General features: G+C 35.1%; 1 protein-coding gene across 4 annotated transcripts; it reads right to left on the bottom strand.

Moving 5' to 3' along the window:
- LOC105172011 (flowering time control protein FPA) lies at positions 6099-19489 on the bottom strand. 4 transcript variants are annotated; one of them, XM_011093333.2, is made up of 6 exons: positions 19024-19488; positions 16418-16663; positions 15819-15944; positions 14627-15525; positions 12389-13733; positions 6099-6475 (listed from the first exon to the last, which is right to left on the bottom strand). In XM_011093333.2, the coding sequence occupies exons 1-5, from the start codon at positions 19324-19326 to the stop codon at positions 12407-12409; spliced, it is 2901 nt and encodes a 966-aa protein (XP_011091635.1). In that variant the 5' UTR covers positions 19327-19488; the 3' UTR covers positions 6099-6475; positions 12389-12406. The 4 variants fall into 4 exon arrangements, with proteins under 4 accessions (XP_011091635.1, XP_020553108.1, XP_011091636.1 ...); XM_020697449.1 differs by lacking the exon at positions 6099-6475 and adding an exon at positions 7183-7800 and having other exon boundaries at positions 19024-19489; XM_011093334.2 differs by lacking the exon at positions 6099-6475 and adding an exon at positions 8158-8569 and having other exon boundaries at positions 19024-19489.

The raw sequence follows: 21021 nt of genomic DNA, 5'->3' as shown, positions 1-21021 counted from the left end.
TATATATGTTCTTACATTTTAATCTCCTTAAAGTTGTAGAGAGTGTTGGACGTCTATTGTACAGAATGTTAGTTTTTCTTACTTGCTTAATACAAATAATTGTTTCATTTCCTATTATTGTTAATTTCAGCATTTTATTTTTATTATAAGTATTAAAACCGCCAAACTATCCGAAATTGCACTAAAAAGTGGCAATTTGAAAAATTATTTTATAAAATCGCTAATGGCAATTTGATTTGAAATAGCTTTAAAAAAATCGAAAGTGCATCGTGAGCACCCCTAGAATACCCCTTCGTTGATTAAAAAAATGATGTGTAAATATATTATCCATATGACATAGTAACTATTAAAATTTTAAAAAATATATAAAATTATAATTCATAATTCAAAAGGGCATTTTGATCAGTTCACCACAAAAAAACATCTGAAAATATAAGCAGATTAACAGAATGGGCTTGTTGTTAGATGGACATCAGAATCAGGGGAGTATTTGCAATTTTCAGACAACGATGATCTATTTATATTAAGTCTCAAGAGCGGTGGTTGTAATTCACCTTAGTAATTTTGATGTATTATACGCATGTCTTAACTATCATCTTATTATGCCAATTTCTAATATATTAATTTACATAATATCAGTAGTTATCTAATATGTCTTATTATTTTTTATGATAGCACTGTTATGTCGAACCCCTTGTAAAATTTGATTTTGTGGCTCTTAACATTATAGGAAAGAATTCGTTTTCTCTTGGGTATTAAATATTGAAATTCATTTCGATGAAAATGATCTTAGAGAGACAATCAAATGTTACATCTAATTAAGATAAGGTCAAAGTTCTTGATATGGTTGACGTTTTTTTACTAAGAAATAAATCAGAAATTTTACCTCGACACAATTGCACACCAGGTGAATTGCGATTTCTGAAAGAGGCACTGTTTTCAAGAAAAATGAGTCTCAATCAATGAATAGTGTCCCTCTAAAAAATTAATATTTTTGGTATTTATAGTAGTGTTGGAAATTATATGGTGTGGTGGGTTGCATTTGTTTAATGTGTATCTCATATATGTTAAATTACTCTTTTACCCTCACAAGTTAATGCTTTTTACCAATTTACATCAGTTCTTATATTCCACCATCACTCACTCATTCTTTGGAATCATTTGAAAGAAAGATTGACCACAAACTCTTTTTATGAGTAGATGCATCTGCAATTGTAAAACGAGTATATATAACTCTGCAGTGCTCAGAATCAGAGCTCTCAATTGAAATTGTGAGGAGAAAACTCATAAATGAGGATATGTTATCTACCTAATACATCCAATGTGCTCATGCAACAACAATATCATGAAAATTGTTTCAAGAAATACTCTAAGTTGATTTGATTTGATCGTCTCTTTATGGCTGAACAAAATAATGATCTTTTGATGAAAATCATAAGTTCCAACCCACTAGTTTTGCTCTATTCCATGAAGTGAATGTTGCAACATGTAACCGCTACAATTATGATCACGTTCGTGTTTGTGTTCGTGGTCGTGGCCTTTGATGTGGATATCATAGTGGTGATAATTCTAAGAACACATTATTTCTCCACAAGCGAAAAATTGGTGAGGAAAGAATCCATGCTCCCGTTGTGGTGGCAAAGGTAATGACTCATATTTGTTGTACGCTAAAACATTTTGTCGACTAGAATCTCTGGAAAATAAAGAGGAAAGATTAAAATAAATTTTATTGATAAAAAGGGTGATTCTGATCATAGTTATACGGATATGATCCATCTTGGTGTTGCTGATTGTTTGCTAATCCAAATGAAAGTATTATCACTAGATTGGTAATGGGAGGGATAAAAAATAAATTTTCCTATTCTTATTCCCTAATATCATGTGTGTGTTTTTCTATGATAACAAAGATTTTCTGGATGAATTATATCTCATTAGTAATATCTTTTGATATTGATTTTATATTTTTCCGTATTTTAATTAATGAGTTTACACTTAGTTGGTACAATAATGAAATTATGTGCCTTGTTGATATTGCAACAATTTCACAAAGTAGTCAAAGACACCAATGGCGTATTAGTTCAGTGGTTCAGACTGAGGTCCCATGAATTAGTTTGAAGTCATGAGTTCAAGTCCCATCTGTGTGTGGGTGTTTGTCTCCTTTATATAAGTTTATTATAATTTATTTTATTATATTTAATCATATTGATATATTAATTAAATTGATGCGTTGCTTAGTTGTTCAATTCTATTGAATATTAATGTAATTATATAGTTATCGAATTCTACAAAAAAAAAAAAGAAGAAAAAGTTAAAGACAAAAAGAACCTTTCTTATTTAGTAATGCAATACGCCAATGTTAATGATGTGTGCAAAATACTCACGTATGGAATAAATTATGCGTGCAAAAAATGCCGTGCTCGGCCCACTTGGAGTGGAAAGTGGTGGAATAAATGCTAGAAATTAAAAATAGTTAAATGAGTGAAGAAGAGTGTTGTTGCTTGATTTCGTGTTCAATAGAGAAATTGATGCGAAATCAAAGCTCCAAGTACGAAATTATAATGCTCATTTAAGCTAACATGGCATCAAACGAAAAAAAATTATAGTAGGTATACTCAAAGTGTATAATATATGAACGTGTGTGAGCTCGTACTTCTAATCGTGTGAACATGTGAACGTATTTCTCCTGCTGGGGGAGCTCTCTAGTTATAAGTAACCCACAAGGTTGTTGGAAATGTAATGAATTTGGTGGAGTATACTGAATCCCCCTCAAATTTGGTGTAGAGTCCTCAACGGTTGGCTGATCCCCCTCGAATTTGAGGGGTAGCCAGAGGATCCCGACTATTTGGGTATCTGATGGGGTATAAGGATATGCCTTCTCGAATTTTCAATTAGATGGTTGAGGAGACTTCTCTTAACTGCAATCCAATCTTTTTAGGGTTTATAATACTTCTATGAGCATCGCGTGTCCCTAAAGGGGTTGGTGGTCCTTATCCGATCGGTGAGGGGGACCTCTAGAGGTCTTGCATGACCGCCACCTAGATTCCCCGTGGGCTCCATGTGAAGAAGCTTTGAGTTTGGCTAGGGGATTCAAGTCCCTAAGCCTCTTTGTGGGTCTGAGAGGCCTTCTTAAATCAAGGTCCTCTTAAACTTGGACCGACTGGACTTCTATTTTCTGGGGGACGTTTGTCTGTCCCCTTGGGCCTTCTCCCGAATTGGTCCCCCTGGAAGGCATCATGAGCCTTGCATTTTTTTCTTTTTTTTTTTTGGGTCATTTAGGCCTTTTTGGATCAGTCTATTTTTATGCACATCAGTTAATATTGTATCTTGTAATACAAAGTATATTGAAGGCTCCAAAAGAGTAAACGTTTTGTTAAATAGTGGAACAAAATCTTATATCGATGATGCATTATACTCTACCGAGTTTGAAAGAAACTTTATAAACTTTAAAGATATATGTCGAAAAGATGTCATATTGAAACAACTAATGAAGCGCATATTAAGTATTTTTATATCATAAGTGTGATATCAGGGAAGAAATACATATTAAAAATTACATGCATTTTCTTTTGGTTTGTACTACTCATATATTAGACTATTAAATAGTTCAACTGAAACACTCTACCAATAAACAAAAGTTTAGAAATTATAACCAATTTGTTATTTGGCATGTCCGATTAGACTATCCCGTATCAATTATGATATAAAAAATAATGAGAATTCATATGGACATATATTGAAAAGCCAACAAATTCTTCAACCTAATGATTCTCACGTATTGCTAGTTCTCAAGCAAAGTCGAATATTCGATCATCATTAACAAACATAAAGAATGAATTCTTAAATTTTTAGAACATAGGCAATGTGATCTTTGTAGAACCCACCATTTGGACCATTAAGACATTTTTATGATTTCAATTGATGCATCGATTAAATGGTCATACGTGTCTTTATTATCATCTCGTAACTTGGTATTTGCGAGATTGTTTGCTTAATTGATTTGACTATGAGCAGATCTTCATAATTATCCAATCAAGAAAACATGCATTCGTAATGCGAAGATATCTTGATTTTAAAGTGGCAAGACCAAAGCTAGAGCGTCCGATTCTAGTTAGATGGCAACTCGTGGAAATCGAAAACAAATGGCTCGTGTTTGGGGAGAAACCCGACGGGGTCATTCAAGACAGCCCCGGGCATTTAACTGCGACCTTCCAACAAAGATAGGCAAGGAAACAAACATATTTGTTGAATAGAACATGGTTGCACACAAACTAGAGCTAGGCAGTGAATTGGGAGGCAAAGAGTTCACTTGTTAACTAGAGGGATGATGAGGGATTGAAGACTTCAGAGGGTGCAAAAGGCAATAGACAGGCAGAGAGATGAGGCTCACACACAACCTTCTTGCTCATGCAGTCAACAAGAAGTCACATTTGAGTATATTAACAAGATTGAGGGCCTTTTGCATGGATTTCTTGAGCTTAAATAGAGTTGGTTTTCCTAGCTTTCGTGTCGCATAAAGGGAAGAGGAGCTCTTGCTTATTTGTACCAACATTTCTTATTTTTAAAAACTTAATAAACGAGTAGATATCTATGCCAAACCCGTGCCTACGCACGGAAAATTTAACCGAAAAAATATATAATATTCACTTATCTTATATTGTTTTATGTGTATGATAAAATATGTGTATGTGTAAAGGCATACATATATAATAGTTAAATTTTCTAAAATTTGGACCCTTCTATCATTAAAAAATTAAAAGAAAAACCAATATTTACTGGTAATTGATAGATCTCTCAGTTTTCATAGTTCCAGTCTTGATCTAAACCATTTGATAAAAATAAAGGGGTAAAATGCAAAACTTCCCCCTATATTTTTGTTAAGTTGTAAAAACTCCTATATATTAAAAAAAAAAAAAAAAAAAAGGGTAAAACACCCCAGTGATATAATCTCATTCCATCAATTTTAATAGATATCACTCGCCAATCTGCAAGTGTGAAATCTGTTTTTATTTCACCCACTTTTGGCAGGCAAAAATGTCCAAATTGGCCTTGTTCTGATATAAATAACACAGGCAGAACTTTTATTATAAATTTTTAAAAACAAAATAAGTTTCATTACTATTTGTTTATACTAGTTGTGAATTATTAATTAATATTATTATTTCATTTCATAAATATTGTATACACAGTTATTTTAGTAGATTAGTAAATAAATTTATTTATAAATAAAAATTCTAAATAAATTTTATCATTATAATATAATATATATATATAGGCACACCCAGTATTTTGGGCGACAACAAAGAAGGCCAAGGGTCGCCCTTCTCCTGTCGTTGCCCAGATCCGTGGGTGATGAGGAGGTGGTCTTCTCCCTTCTTTGGGCATCAACCAGAGATCTTGGCCAACGTTGTTGTCGCCCGAATAAGGGCGCAACGCTTCTTCTTCTCTGGGCGACTACTCTATATCACCCTGAACACATTGGCTGACAGTCGTTGTCGTCGTCCAGCATGCAACAGCAACAATTGCCATTGCCTGTACCTATATATATATATCATATTTATATATTTACTATTATTTATTTTATGTATAATGGTTTGAATATATAATTTATAAATTTATATAGTACAAAAATATAAATCAAAATTTTCAATATGGACCTTAGATCTTAAAGAATTTATGATCCGGCGATTGTAATTATTTATTCTATATTATTTTAAACATAATATTTAAATTTGAAAAGCTTACAATCTGAACCTTTGATTCCTAAAATTTAAAATGTAATGATTATAAATAGTTGATCACGTCCAACGGTGAAAGGTTATCCAACACAAATCGAATGATTATAAAAAATGAGGTCATAACGATCCAATTACTCAAAAGTTAACGATGATTAATGTAATTTAACAGACAAGGGCGAGTATGCAACATTTTAAGAAATACGAGCGAATGCCTATTTTCTTGTCACATGGGCTGTTTTTATTTTTGCATTTTATCCAAATAAATATGACATAACAATTAAAGAAATTCATCGAAAATTTTAGCACATTATCATTAACTCAAAGAAGTATTTTCTACAGGGATTTTAAGCAATAAACCGCACATTTAATTTAGCTGGATTATGATACTAAAAAGGCCAAGAAGAGACATCAATCAAATTAGTGCAATCAAACATGAAGCCAACGCACAACATAAAAGAGAGAAGGGGCTACAAACACTGGTCTTCCCATATTTGCAGTTTATACTACAATACTAAGTTGTTGGTTATCAACCCCAACGATAAAACAGAGTACTTGAAAGAGAGGAGGAAGAAACAAATAAAGAAACCAAAAACGATAAAAGGAAAGAAGAAAAAGAAAGAAAAGACTAAGAGACTGAAGAATCATCTTTGGCAAGACATCGATGGGATAAATCATGGTTGCAAGAGAGAGTGGCTGCTTGCTTGCTTGCTTGCTTGCTTTTCGAACACTTCTCCTCATCCCTACACATTAAGAACCCCAAATTTAGATGCTTGCACACGTCCTTGGATGAGAATAAAGCATTCCACTGAGAATCGAACCATTGTGCTTTATTAAGAAAAGGCCCCATGCGAAATTATTATGTTTTTGTCAAAGAGAATGAGGGAATTTCCATGTTACTGCTTCCCATACTCAGTTTGTGACGGAAATTGGAAAGAAAATATGGGTTAGTTTTGAGTGGTGATGAGTTGAATTCCGCCCTTTTACAACACTAGCAATTAATTATGGAATTATTAGATGAAGCCAAAAGATCCAAATTGTGCGATGTGAGAAGCAAACACCAGAAACATGCTAAACAATTGTCCGAACAAACCCAGCAATTACTTAAAGCTCACATGGAAACACTTGCACGAAAGGTTAGTGAAAATGGTTTTTTTCTAGTATTGTTGACTATTGAAAAGAGTGACATATCAGATTAACCACGTAGCTTGAATCATTGACTCGGTTTTGTAATAGATGCTTTTACTCTTACCTTCCGCTTGCTTTCTTGATTTTAAAAGAGGAAAAATCCAACTCCAAATTTTGTTGTTAAAAAAAGTAAATAAAATAAGAACAAAATTAGGAGCAGATAGAGCATCTGCTATGTGCAGGGACCCCACAGCTTGTCTAAACTAAAGCCCCCCGAGTTGACTCAATGAAGCCATGTGGCAGGTTGAATTATGAAACGGAAAAAAGCAGTTGAAAATTAGGACGTGGTTGAGTTGGGTTTTTGCTTCTCTTCCAGAAAAGACATAGAAACCAAGCTTCTAATATAACAGCTGCTATGACATGAGAAACTCGGATGAGCCATCCAGATCCTAAGCAGGCTTGTATATTTTGAGCATATACTAATTGAATCGTGCTGGATACCGAATTTATGAACAAGAAACAGGAAACCAGACGTGCATTGCAGAGACTGAATTGAGAGTAGACATCATGAGCCTAAAGACATATCGGGAATTCATGCTTCAGTGCAGGTTGCAACAATGTCAGCAGAAATTTTAACTGTTACGACATAGCATTACAATCTACTTCCTATAATCCTGGAGGTAGTATTGAGTACAGAGAGCAGCATACTTCAATATGAATGGTCAAGGAATGGATTATCTCACTATCACTTCAGTTAAGAAAATTGCTAGTTGCTTAAGGTAGAGATGAAGGTGATCGGGAGAGATCATGTTGATGAAAAGTGTTCAACATACTTATCTCACGCATTAACGTTACTTGATCATTTGCACCATTCGCACATGGGACTCTGGTATTTTTCATTGATACAAGCCCACATCGACAGACGGATAGTGACATATAACTGCACACAAATGGGATTCGCGTTCTAGTTTGAAAGACAGTATATCAAACTACAAAATTAGCATTTTTTATTGTATAAATGCAGTTGATTATTAAAAGTATAGTTATCAGGCTCAAACAAGATTTTAGAAGGAGAACCACACAAGTATAGGACAAAAGTGTGTTGGTTGACAGTTCCATATTCAAGTTCCTCTTAATATGGCTGTAAGCTTGTTACCTGTAGAATGCGGTTGAGTAACCATCTAAACCCAGAAATGAGTTTTTACATATCAACATAAGATTATTCTGATTTTCAATTTCCTCCAATCCAGAAGAAACCTTCACAATAGTCTGCTTCACAAGATTGCAAATTGCCTAATAATGAATATTGTATTGCCCATTACTTTCAATGTGGAGGGTAGAAGGTTTCCCAGAGTAGCATAACCACAAAAAGGTTTAATCATTCGTGACATATACAACAATAGCGCGCCTAGGTGCAGATAAAATTGATTGGTTTGAAAATTGGATTTCCATCAAAGGGAAGGGCATGGAAACGCTGTTTATGAATGCTTCAACCTTAGGGACTCGTACATTGCATAGACCTGGATTCGTTTTGAGAAGTGATGGTCGGTTTGTAGCCTCTCAAGTTGGTACTGGAGGAAAAAGAAATATACTTTTGTTCCGTTACGTCTGTTCGCTCAAGATGACGACTGCTTTTCAGATGTGAACTCACACGACTTAAATCAGCATAATAGTGCTTAATTGCAGGCTTGACTACCAGAATTTGTATCCTATCGGAGGAAATAGCAAAGTATTAGATTTAAACATTTCCGACGCATCCCTCTTCTTATTCTCTTGTTCATTTGTAACAGATGGGCGCTTCTCTTTGGCCCTTGTTCAGTTCCATGACCACTAACTGACAGAGGGCTAACCTATATCGTGGTCTCATATAACCAATTCATTGATGTTAAAAGTTACCAATATAGTAGGCGAATTGCTAATGTATGTCAACATAATTTCAATAATTTTTATCTGGGTAATGTTTAAACAATTCAAATTTTCCTTGGGATGTATTCAAGGAGACACTATATAAGAGAAATCTTGGTCAGCTTTAGGGAAGATATAGTTACAAATTTAAGTTACAAACTGAAGAGGGTAACAAAAACTCTCCTAGTACCACTAGCTATTAACTAACAGCAATAGTTGCAGCAAGAAAAAGAAAAGGAGACAGGGGTGGGAAGCTATAACTCGCATAATATAAACGATATCTCGTGGACCATTTCCTATAAAATGAGAGATCTAAGAGCACATATAATGAACAGATATCATAATCACCTCAACCATATTCCTTTATAGTTCAATATGAATATGTGAATGGTGAGCAGTACAATGCTATGATGATGAATAAATGCAAGTATCTTCAGAAAAGCAGAAAGAACAGGAAAAGTCATAACAAAATAGAAAAAGAGATGAGTAGAACATAAAGACCAAATATAAATTAGGAAAAATTGAGTAGAGAACCTATACTAAACCCAATCCTACTTCACCTCATCATTGACTAACAATATAAAGCGACATTCTAACTAACAAATACCTATTAGATGCCCCAAAACATACTGTAACATGGCTCCATACCTTGAATGCAGTAGTCAGAAATGCTCAACAGCTTAAAAACTCTACATGAGATTCTTCCAACATATAACATGCTTCTTTATCATATTACCAAGACAGCTTCCAGCAACAATTGCTTGGAAGCACAGTAATACTTGCTCGAGAAGAAACAACCCAGTATTTAGGGAACCCACTCATAGCCCTCAATCTCAGCAACCAACAGGGAAATTCTCTAAGTTACACCCAAAACAGAGCTCAGGACAGGATCTATCTTTCAGAACATCAATTAAATCCACATCTCCTCATATATATTATTACTAGTGCCTAACATCCTCCCAGCAGCATTATCAGCCCGACACATGAGATGGCCATCGTTGTATGGAAAATGAAAACATGCACACGACATCGATAGAAAAACAGTGTTATTTCTCCAAAGAAGTGTGCAAAGAGTTCAAGGAACTACCCAAGGAAATAGTTGACATAAAAATCTGCATTGCCCCAGTACTAATGCATAAAAGATAAACTATGACCCCAGGTATGATATAAAATCTTGACCTTTTAGATAGGCTGCAATTGGATGGTCTCCTAGAAAATGGTTTTTAAGAGATAAAATTTCAGAAAGCCATATTTGTTTGGCATATCCTGATATTTTCTTAAAATGTATTTGTCACCAATTTACCAGCAACCCTAATCCTAAAACGCATCATCCCCCAGAGTATCAAAAGACATCTCTAACACGTACCTCAATTCTAAATAGCATGTCACATCAATAGTTATCATTATATTTTTCCCAAAAAACAACCCATTCACGTATTATGTCTCAATTCTTCATACAACTTATTTTTCTTTGGAAATTTTCAGGGAAGAGCTACCTGTCCACCACAGCAATTGTTTCCAGATTTCTGCATTGTTTAAAACAGCCATATGGAGCAGTAAATATTAATTTTCCTTTTACATTCCCTCACTCAGAGACACTATCCTCATGGTTCAAACCATTGGTTGACATCCAATAATATCCGTCAATAGGCCAATATGATAACATCTTGAAGTACCTAATATTCTCCGAATTCCCAACAATATTGGGTAATATTGATGTATATCCTTGATACCATTATATTATTGGTCATACCAGATGTCATCAACAATAACATGAGATAACATCGTAAATGTTATGTGTTAATGAAATTTACAGGTTTTTTGGACACTCTTTTTAATATGATTTACTCAATATCTTATTGTATGAAAAATTTATTTTCTTATTTCTACTGCTAATAAACAATTTTCTAGTACAAATTCGACTTAGAAATATTGTATTTACTTCTATTCTAGAAGTTCTTAATAAATACTGATGAATAGTAAGCTATATTATTTTCATTTTATTTTATAAATTCATTGTCCTTATAGAACTTTTCAGCATCGTGTAATTCATTTGTTTCGCATGGTGTGATAATCAACCGATACACTGTGACCAATGTGGAACATGCCAATATCATCATGGACACCACGACTTTGAACTATCCTTTCCTAGTAATTTCATAATATGAAACAGCCTACACGAAGCTAAAAGGGTGAGAATATTGGATCGATAACAGCCTACACAATGTTACAACTTACAAGGTTGATGGTATTGGACGCAGAACAAGGGAGCATATATTTTAAGCCCTTACTTAAGCTGGTGTAACCTAACCGTTTTCATGGAAGAATCTGTTGTTGGAGACTTTCCCTCCATCACTAGATTATCATCCATCTTAATTACTAATTCAAGAATTAGAATATAGAATAGATTACAAGGCACTACTTTCATCCATCACATTTAAATCTACTCTAATTAGTATCTATCCATTTAGATTCATCAGTAATTTATAATAACTTGCATGTCTTAACTCTCTCGACATAGTTACATTAATCTTCTTTGTTTAACCATCACTGAGATTTACCAGAAATCCCTTTTATATTTTTATCATCCCAGCAGAAACTCAACTTTCAAGTGGAATGAGATTAACCAGCCCAACGAAATCATTTGTTGCATAGGCAAGATATTTGGATGGAGTTTAGATCTTAATCAAACATTAAATTCTTGCAAATTCAAATATTTTTCATGCTCGAGAGAACATGAGTAAGTACCACGCTTACCTCAGTTTACCAACTGGCCACATAACACAATTTTATACTTCATCTCTCTCCTAAAGATCGTATAAGAAAAGCAACTCCCTCATATCCTAAGTACTCTATTCTAGTTATTTCTATTCTCACCCTACAACTTAAAATGAAGAATGACATCTTAAGAACACAACCACCACAAAAAAAATCCAGGAGGCACTGTGACTGGCTATCCAATACCATGAGCGCAAGAAAAACCAAAACAACTAAAAAGCCAAACTCATCATTCTTAAAGACCACACCCTGAATTTCAGGGTTCAACCACTAAAATAAAATCTCACCTGAAACAATTACTAAAGGTATATAACCAGCCAGTCTCAAGTGTCGATGCTGCTAATACAGATTGCCAGGAGGGGGATAACTTTTCATTATTGATACAACTAGTGACGCAGAACTAGACTTGAATGCCTAAGGTTAGTTCTTTTAGTATGTCTGTCTTCAACGTTAACAGATAGCTCCAACAGGCTATTCACAAAAGTAGGCGATCTTTCATACCACAAAAAACTTGCAAAATTATCAGAACATGCCAGATGAAGCCAACACTTGATTGATGGCAAACCTATACCTCAGAGTTCTAGGAACCAACTTCTGTCTGAAGAACCCTTACTTAACTTTACAGCAGTTGCGTGTTTCAAAAAACTTTTTAGGACCTTCAAGATTGCAACAATTAACTTCTCTCATCCTCTCCGTCTATGAGACTATTTAATATCAGAAAGCAAGAGGCAGCATGTGAAGATAAAGCAACAAAACTGGCATGAACATGGTTCAAGCAATAATAAAACACTTCAACACTTAAGCCCAAAATGAAGAAAAAGGCATCTATGTAGAGAGTATATTACCTGATTGAGGATATATTTTCAATGACCCCCTGCACCCTGTCCAGGTTGATTACCCGATGGCTGGTGAATTCGAGAGAGAAGATTGGCAGCAAATAACAGCGTTGTCTTGTAACGTTCATTTTTATCTGCCTCAGTTTCAGCACTTTCTTGTGACCCCCCAAATGGTGCAGTCTGTGGCGGCTGACTTTGATGCGTGACATCCACTTGAGAAGGTTGCGGCATGTAGGGCTGTGGCGGGGAAACACCATTAAGTTGAACTTGATTGGATAATGCAACAGGATATACCGGTGGCTGGACATTAGATGAATTATAGAACCTTAGAGCATCTGGTCCATTATCCATCCCCTGGCCCCTCAAAACATCCTGAGAACTCCCTGGTTGATAATGCTGGTTCATCTCTGGTGCCACTGAAACTGATCCACTTTGTAGAGGAATCGAAGGAGCCAATGGTTTGGATGAAGTGGCACCTTGAGGTGTCAAATTCATTGGGCGATCATGCATTTGGCCATATGAATTCAACATCTGAGGGTAATAGCCAGTAGAGTTTGAAGCTGTAGGAGCAGACTGAGCCACTTGAAGATGTTGCAATTGGGAATTGATCTGGCTACCCAGCTGTTGGACAAGCTGACCATTGTGATCTAGGGCCTGAAGCTCATGCTTCCAGAGGGCTGCATTAGTGTCAGGCCCAGCAGCAACATTTGATCTTGCACCCAGCATAGAGGGCGTCTGAGGCAATGATGCAGTTTGTGAACCAGAAGAACCATTGTTAGCAGGTAGCAAAGCAGTTAGAGTAGCAATCAGTTCAGGTGTCAAAGCTAAACTAGCTTGGGATGCTACTGTGGTTGGTGGTATAGAGTGTGCAGGGAGAGAGCTGGTCACAGGAAAAGAAGCTTTTGGAGGCAATTTTGGATCCTCAGGCAAAACCCTAGAATTGTCCAAAGGCAAAACCCTCTCTTCTGGAGGACTAGCACTATATCCTGCATGCAAAGAGGTCATTTTGTGAGAATCTGCATGGGAATGCATTGGCCGAGGAATCATGGTTGTGCTAGTAGGCACTGCTTGAGGAAACTTCAGAACTACTCCATATAGACGTTCCGGTCCAGAAACTTTAAGAACTCTAGTGAGGAAGTCAGATGGAGGCACCAAAAATAAGGTGGTGCCATCATCAAACTTGGCAACACCAGCCCTATCTTTTGAACCCAGGTACCGCAAGAACTCCGTATATGAAGCGAAATCATCCTCACTATCCGGTAAGAAGAAAACTATATCAAACCCAATAGCATCATCATAATGTTTGCTCAGCAAGTCCAATCCAGTTCGTGCTGAGCAATTAACCACATCAGGGCTGCCACAGAAGAAATATGGTGAATAGATTAAGAGGCTAACATAAATAATCAAAGAATAAATAAATAAATGAATGAATGAAATCAATATTTCAGATACTGATATTGTTAAAACATATGTTAAGAGCTTCCGAACACAGACATACTATGTAACCAATAATCTGCCACTAGCAGATATAATCCAAGCAATTCCAAAAGAGTTCAAGGCAGCACAGAGTGACACACTAGCTCTGCTTCAGAAGGTCATTTCTCAAGCAGTACTCCACTTCTAGTATATATTATAGAGTGAATTATTGACTGAGTTGAAGCAAAGGACAGACTAAGAAGTTTGTGGTTATGGAAATATGTACTGTGAACAAAAGCCAAATTACCTATATTTAAGTGAGTCTCAAGATGCTAAACGCCAAGAGAAAGCACACAGAAACATATAATAGCTTGAGAACATCTATAATCGCTATACATAACTTATGTTAAATTGTTGGCCCCGCAACAGCAAACTATGTAATCATAATGGACAACTAACATTATATTAAACTGAAAAATAAAATCTCCAAAAACCTGATAATATACTAGGCCATGCATATTTTAATCTGCTTGTAAGGTAGTTGTCACTCACAAGACCACCAATTGGAATATATAAAAACTAAATGTTTATTACATCAGGACAATTTGAACCAGAAAAGGCTAAAAGATTAAGGCATCTAAAAGAACTTCTAATAGAATAGGAGGCAAGTATACATAAACAAAAAGCAGCTTTCGTTACCTAAAACCTTCTCCTAATTGCAATATTTATGCAAGCATAAGCAAGAATTACGCATCTCAAACAACCATGGATTGTATATCAACTCAAATTTCATGCAAGAGAAACTTAAAGTAGTTCACAAGTCACACTTACATATCAGCACCAAGACCTTCTCCTATAGGAACACATCGAGCACGACAAACAGGTGTTCCGCCTTTCGCAATAAGACCGCGCCATATGCAATCACTTTCAGAATGACGCTGCCCAGGGCCACCGCTTGTGCCCCTTATTAGAGAACCAGAAGCTACACTGCTACTTAATGGACGCAGCCCATATTGTTCATCCAATCCTCCTTGATCTTCAGGAAGCAAAGCATTATCAAACCTTGATCTTTTAGATTCTCTCTGAAGTTGGTTAGCATCAAAACCATCCCATGCTCCAGATGCAGATCTATTCGGCACACCAAAACCTGCTGAAGGTGAAGAGACTATTACAGGGGTTGGAGATGACCTTCTCCAAGTTGGTCCTCCCATCAAAGTTTGCGTACTAGGGTTCTGCAATTTATGAACAGAAGCCAAGTCGATTAAGTCCGGACCATGAAGTGCCGGTTCAAATGTACTATGGGGACCTAATGATTGCCTCATATATAGATCAGATCCACGAACTCCAAGGGATGGACGTGCAGTGTTATTGCTCAGCATAACTGGGCGGTTAAGACCCAGAATGTCCATCTGAACTGGTTGAAATGGATATTCACCAGCTTGTCCTCTAGCTCCAGGAAATTCACTGCTGGAATACTCAATAGAAATTCTTGGGTCATTAAAGAGCTTGCCCTGCAGTCCCTCTTTGGCACGCCTAGCTTCTTCAATGCTTCTGAATTCCACAAAAGCATAATTCCTGTCGCTAAATGTCTTAATCCTCTCAATTTCCCCAAACAAAATCATGGCATTATGAAGCATGTCTTCTTCAATAATAACAGAAGGAGGATGGCTTATCCACAAAACTTTACTTGGTGGCGCATCTCCCATTTGTGATCCTATTGAAAGATATTGCTGCAGCCAACACCAGAGGGAAATGTCAATTGGACGTCGGAAATAATTGAAGAAATTATGACAATGCAATAATACATGCAATAACTAAATGCAGATGAAATAGCTGCTTGCACAACCTTCTTGCAAAACAAATTATAAGACAAAGGATCCACTTCCCATGCACAGCACTCTTGCCAGGAAGCTACTATAGAATAGAGGAAATTGTTTTTGTATACTCAACTTTATTAACCATTATTCAGACTAAAGCATTAACGATATTATTATAAGACTAACTCATCGAAGTTTGTTCTTACACTTTTCCTTTTGGAACCAGAAAGACCAGGCTCAGGATAACTGTTCAATGAATCTTGTCCCATCCAACGAAAATCTGAAGTGGCCATATTCCTACTGGGAAACTGACCTTCCTTTGCATCTGGCTCCTGTAAGATCGGGAAGATAATGAAAGTTTTCAGTGAAGAGAGGAAAGCCCTCCTAGTAACATTCAACCCCAAAATCCTTAAGCATGGAGAAGCAAAGTAACAAGTCGCAAGATCAAGGATTTTTCACTTTCAAGAGGAGAACAGCAGACAAAAGAAATTGATACCCCAAAGATATAATATCACATTTAGGACATGTATAATTTCTAGCCCAGACCATTTGCAACTAACAAGCTTCTCCAATCTGATTCATCACTTCAATTACAAGTCAGAAAGAGCTTAATAAAGGCTACACCAAGAAAAAGCTCTTCTTACTACAAACTAATTACAGCACAACCAACTAGACAGAAGCTAATGGATCAGTAATCAGATGGTTCTTTACACAAAATTGTCATGGATAATGTCAGCAATTCATATTGCGGAACTGAAGAGCACTAGAGAATAAGTGAATTGATTTTTTAAAAAAAATTACTTACTCTTCTGGAAGATTGTGATCTAAGAAAATCCACACGTATCTGAGAACCACCAATTCGTTTTCCATTCATACTTTTCAATGCCTGAGTAGCATCTTCCAATTTAACATAATCAACATAAGCAGTGTTTCGGTCTCTGAGAAATCTGAACTCCTCGATTTTACCGAACCTGGCGAACTTTTCCTCTAATTCCTCTTTGGAAACAGATTGGCTAAGTCCAGCCACCCATAAACTCTTACACGGTTTAGCCTGCCAACATTGGTTAAACTTTTCAGGAGTGCATGTTCTTTTGCAGATATCAAAGCAACAAATCATGGACAATGCATTTTTAAATATAACAGCTTTCAGAAACTTCCAACAAATGGCTGCATAACTTGGCAAGAAATGCCTATAGGAATAGCCAATGTGCTTTCTACATTTATGTATTCAGATTTCAGCAGTTAGCATGAACCTAGGTAAATATGCATTTAATGTAACACAGGTTCTTAACACAAGTAAGTTGTGGCAAACCCTATGTGTTTACATAAATTTCAAAAATTATTTAATATAAGATACTTCTATAAATTGTATATTCCAATATTTCTTGATAAAATAACACCTAAAAGTATATACAAAATAAGTTAATATAAATACTGGATTTATAAAATAACATTGATAAAAGAAGATAATGACACAACGTTGAAGTAGAGCAAAATTTGTAGGTTGTGTCAATATAATGATAAGAGTATATTCACCCCAAAAGTTGAAGTTTGACAATAGCTTCACATGGTTCTAAAAACCAAGAGTTTAGTGCTAGTTGATTTACAGCTAGCGCGAATGCATTAGCAGCCAAAGGTCTAGCTTGGTCAATGATGACGATCATTACCTTTGGGTGAACATCACAGATCAGAGTCATTTATTGTTATCCAATAATTAGAGCTTGTGCAAACTGCATAATTGGTGGCATAGATGCTTTATCTTAAAAAGCTACAAGAACTCTTCAATTTTATAATTGCATCTGTTCTATCTTCTTGGGAAAATAGGGTATAGAATGAATCTTACGAGCAACAATCCTTCCAAGGCTGACAATATTCAAACTTGCCAAAGTAAATTCTTAGAGGTGGCCATGCCAAGTTTATTGGAGCCAAAAACTGCAATATACTATATTATAACTTTATTAGGGATGAAACAGCATTATCTTTAAGGTTCGGAAGTTGAATCTTGAAAGCACCACATCCCTTCCATACTGGAGATTATTTTTCAATATGTTCAACCTTGTCAAAGTAAATTCTTACAAGAGCCATTTCAAGATTACGGGAACAATTAACAAGAGATTTCCATGTTGTTTAATCTCAGCTGTATTAAGAAAGGTAATTCTTTTGGGGATTAATATTTTTAAAACACATAACTGTCACACTTTATCACTCTTTTCTTCATCCATCATGTCCTGTTTCAGGAAAACAGACTTGTTATAGGTCTTCTGTAACTTATTCTTGATCTATACCCAAGGTTGTTCCAGAAAGCCCGTTTGTTCACTGCTACAGAATGAGAAGACACAATCAAGATACTATGCACTGTCCTCCCCCAGCTTGTAAAGTAACCACAACCAAATTCATGTTTGAGGTTGCAGACAATATCTTTCATTACCAAAGACCACAACTCGTAAAAGACATAATGAATATAAACATCTTCTCAATTGCTACAGATGTATAATTTACAGACAATTTCTACCCACGAGTTGATTCTGAATTTCCGCAAATAAAGTACCAAGGTGATTTATGGAGCCACACACTTGCAGCTAGTAGTGGCACAAGTTTTTTGAAATAAGGTGTAGTGAAGTAAATCATGGTCATATTTTCTCCCTGAGTTTGAAATTTTGATATTTGTGGGATAAATCTCGCCATTATGCCAAAGAGCTAATCAGAACTCCAATTGCTGAATAGCATCCTAGGCTGTTGTCAAAAAGAACGGGTATATTTGTACAGTAAGATATCTGCTCAAGACCAGAATCAGGAAAATGGGTGGCTCTAGACAACTTTTTCTCTAAGTTATGGATAAGTTTTAATTTATTGTTATGAAGTACAATATACAATATAGAAACTCCAACACTTGATTTGAGTTTCAGCATCCATGTTTATAATATTTCACCAGTCATAATTTTATTTGAAGAATAATCAAATGCTATGACCAGGAAACCATATTGGAAACAAAGAGTATCTTGTCCTAAGCTCGCATTTGACACTATCGAAAGCTGCCAAACCTTGTTCCTTTTTTCAACACAAAGCTGCCAAACTTCTATTTTGCATAACTACCTCCAAAGTACCTATTTGAAAAATCAATACTCTCAAAACACAATTCTAGCTTTTTAATTCTACCATCATAATGAACAAATTGTTAACTCTAATGAAATCCTCAAGCCCTCAAAACGTCTCCCGATGCATGCATAGGTAAAACACAAGTTTGGTTTTCAAAAAAAGAAAAAGGAAAACACAAGTTTTTAATTAAAACCCTAATTATGTGCGGTTTGGATTAGCATCCTCACTCGCTTGCTTCAACTGAAATACAAATCAACTGAATTCCGAAAGGAATAGCGTCAACGAAACACGAGGAATCAATAAAAGTTAACCCACCGGTTTCGCAAACTCAATCCTTAAAGGATTTCCACGGAGAACGTGCCCCTGGAGACCCTGTTTCGCGGAGTCCGCACCCTCAATTTCCTTGAAGTAGATGAACGCGTAGTTGCGGGACGGGTATGAGATGACGCTATCGACTTTACCGTGTTTTTCAAACAAGGCTTTCAATTCAGTATTACTTACATCTGGCGATAGGTTTCCGATCCACAAGTTATTTGATGGCGGGTTCTCCCGCGGCGGATATGCGCCGCCACCCTGACTCAGGATTGGATTCGCCGCCGATTTAACGGGCGGTGCCATTAAAAACAAATCTAACTCGAAATTACACTAAACAAAAAGGAAAAGTGAGCGACGGAGATTTCGATTTGGAGAGAGAGAGAGAGGGGGGCACGATTGGCGTCGATTAGGGTAAATTTGAGGGGGCGGCCAGGGTTCACTAGGCCTGTCTACTTATCACAGTCTTTGGTTCCTTCAATTTTATTGTAGCCCGTCGATTTGTATTATTTTTCAGGAAATTATTTAAAAATAATTAAAAAAGTTGGTGAAATACAAGAATTTGATATTCTGAAAATTTAGGTAGAATCTTCATTTGAAAAGTCTATCAGTAAAATTATTTTTTTTAAAATTGAAAAAAAAAAATTTTGAAAATGAAATTCTACCCAAATATTTAAGAAACTTAAAATACCATTTTTTTTTTTTACATATAAGGTTGGTTGCATAATTACAACGTCGTTATGCAGTCCTAGGGATGTTCATTCGATAAAATTAAATCAAAATTTCAATAGATTAAAATTTTGGTATGCAAAAATTTTACCAATTTGAATTATCTGGTTCAATTTCGAACTCTCTCTCTCAGTAGGTTGGCGTTCCGCCTGTCTATCTAGCAAGGAAGCAACCTCGAACCCACTCTATCTCTTCCTGGTACAACCATCGGGGCTATAATTATCAAAAAAAATTTTATTTTCAATTAACCAATTTTTTGATAAAATTATAAAAAGAGAAAAAAGTAAGTACCAGAAATGGTAATTATGTTTTTATTTATTTTTTAAAGTTTAAATAAATTAATTTATAAAATAGTTAATATATAAAATATATGAATGTAAAAGGTAAATATAAAAATAATATTTTGGCATTCAGTACAGTTTGATAAACATGACTAAAATTTGCAACCAAATTGAATATCGAACCAATTTTTTGGTTCGACATGATGAATTTTTTATTTCGATCGATTATTGAACTACAAAGACTCCTAGCCCCTGCAAACCACCCCACCCCTCCCTTTCCCATTATAAGAAGTTAAAAAAAATATAAGTATTTTAGTATTTTATTATTATCCTTTTTAAAATAAATAAATATATTTTATTTGTATTTTAAAATTTAAAATTATATTTAAATTTATTCTTCTATATTTAAAAAAAATATAAATTATAGTTACATGTTGAAGGAACATTTGTATGAAAATGGTATAGGACGATGAGAAGATATATTTTTTTATAATTGAAAAAATAGGAACACTTTAACTTCTACATTTTTCTCATTATTTACAAGTGGTAAAAAACTACATTGTTCAAATAGTTATTTATTTTTAATTAATTTCTTTTTTTCCCTGCTTCAAATATAATGTTTCAAAAGTATTTATTTTTTATTACAATCCTTTGCATATTATTAGTTCTCCTACAAAAAGAAAATAGTAAACAATATTTAATTAGTTATTTTTTTTAAATATTTTGTACACATGGGTCGAATGTGCATATAAAGCTAGTTTAGAAAACTAAATTTAGGTTATCTTCATAATTTGTGTAGTTAATTAAGTAATTATGTAATGGATAGTGGCAAATTCAGAAAATTGGCTTAGCCCTATCAAAATTTAATAATTATTTTAAATTCATCAAAAAAATTAAATTACTACAATTCATTATTGCAAGTTAAATACATAGTAACATAAATACAACTAATTCTTATGACTATTACTCTAACAACGAGGGACGAGTTGAA

This window comes from Sesamum indicum, linkage group LG10 (genome assembly GCF_000512975.1).
Source record: "Sesamum indicum cultivar Zhongzhi No. 13 linkage group LG10, S_indicum_v1.0, whole genome shotgun sequence".
Classification (NCBI taxonomy): Eukaryota; Viridiplantae; Streptophyta; class Magnoliopsida; order Lamiales; family Pedaliaceae; genus Sesamum; species Sesamum indicum.
Note: the sequence above shows the minus strand (reverse complement) of the source record. Positions and strands in the feature narration are given on the sequence as shown.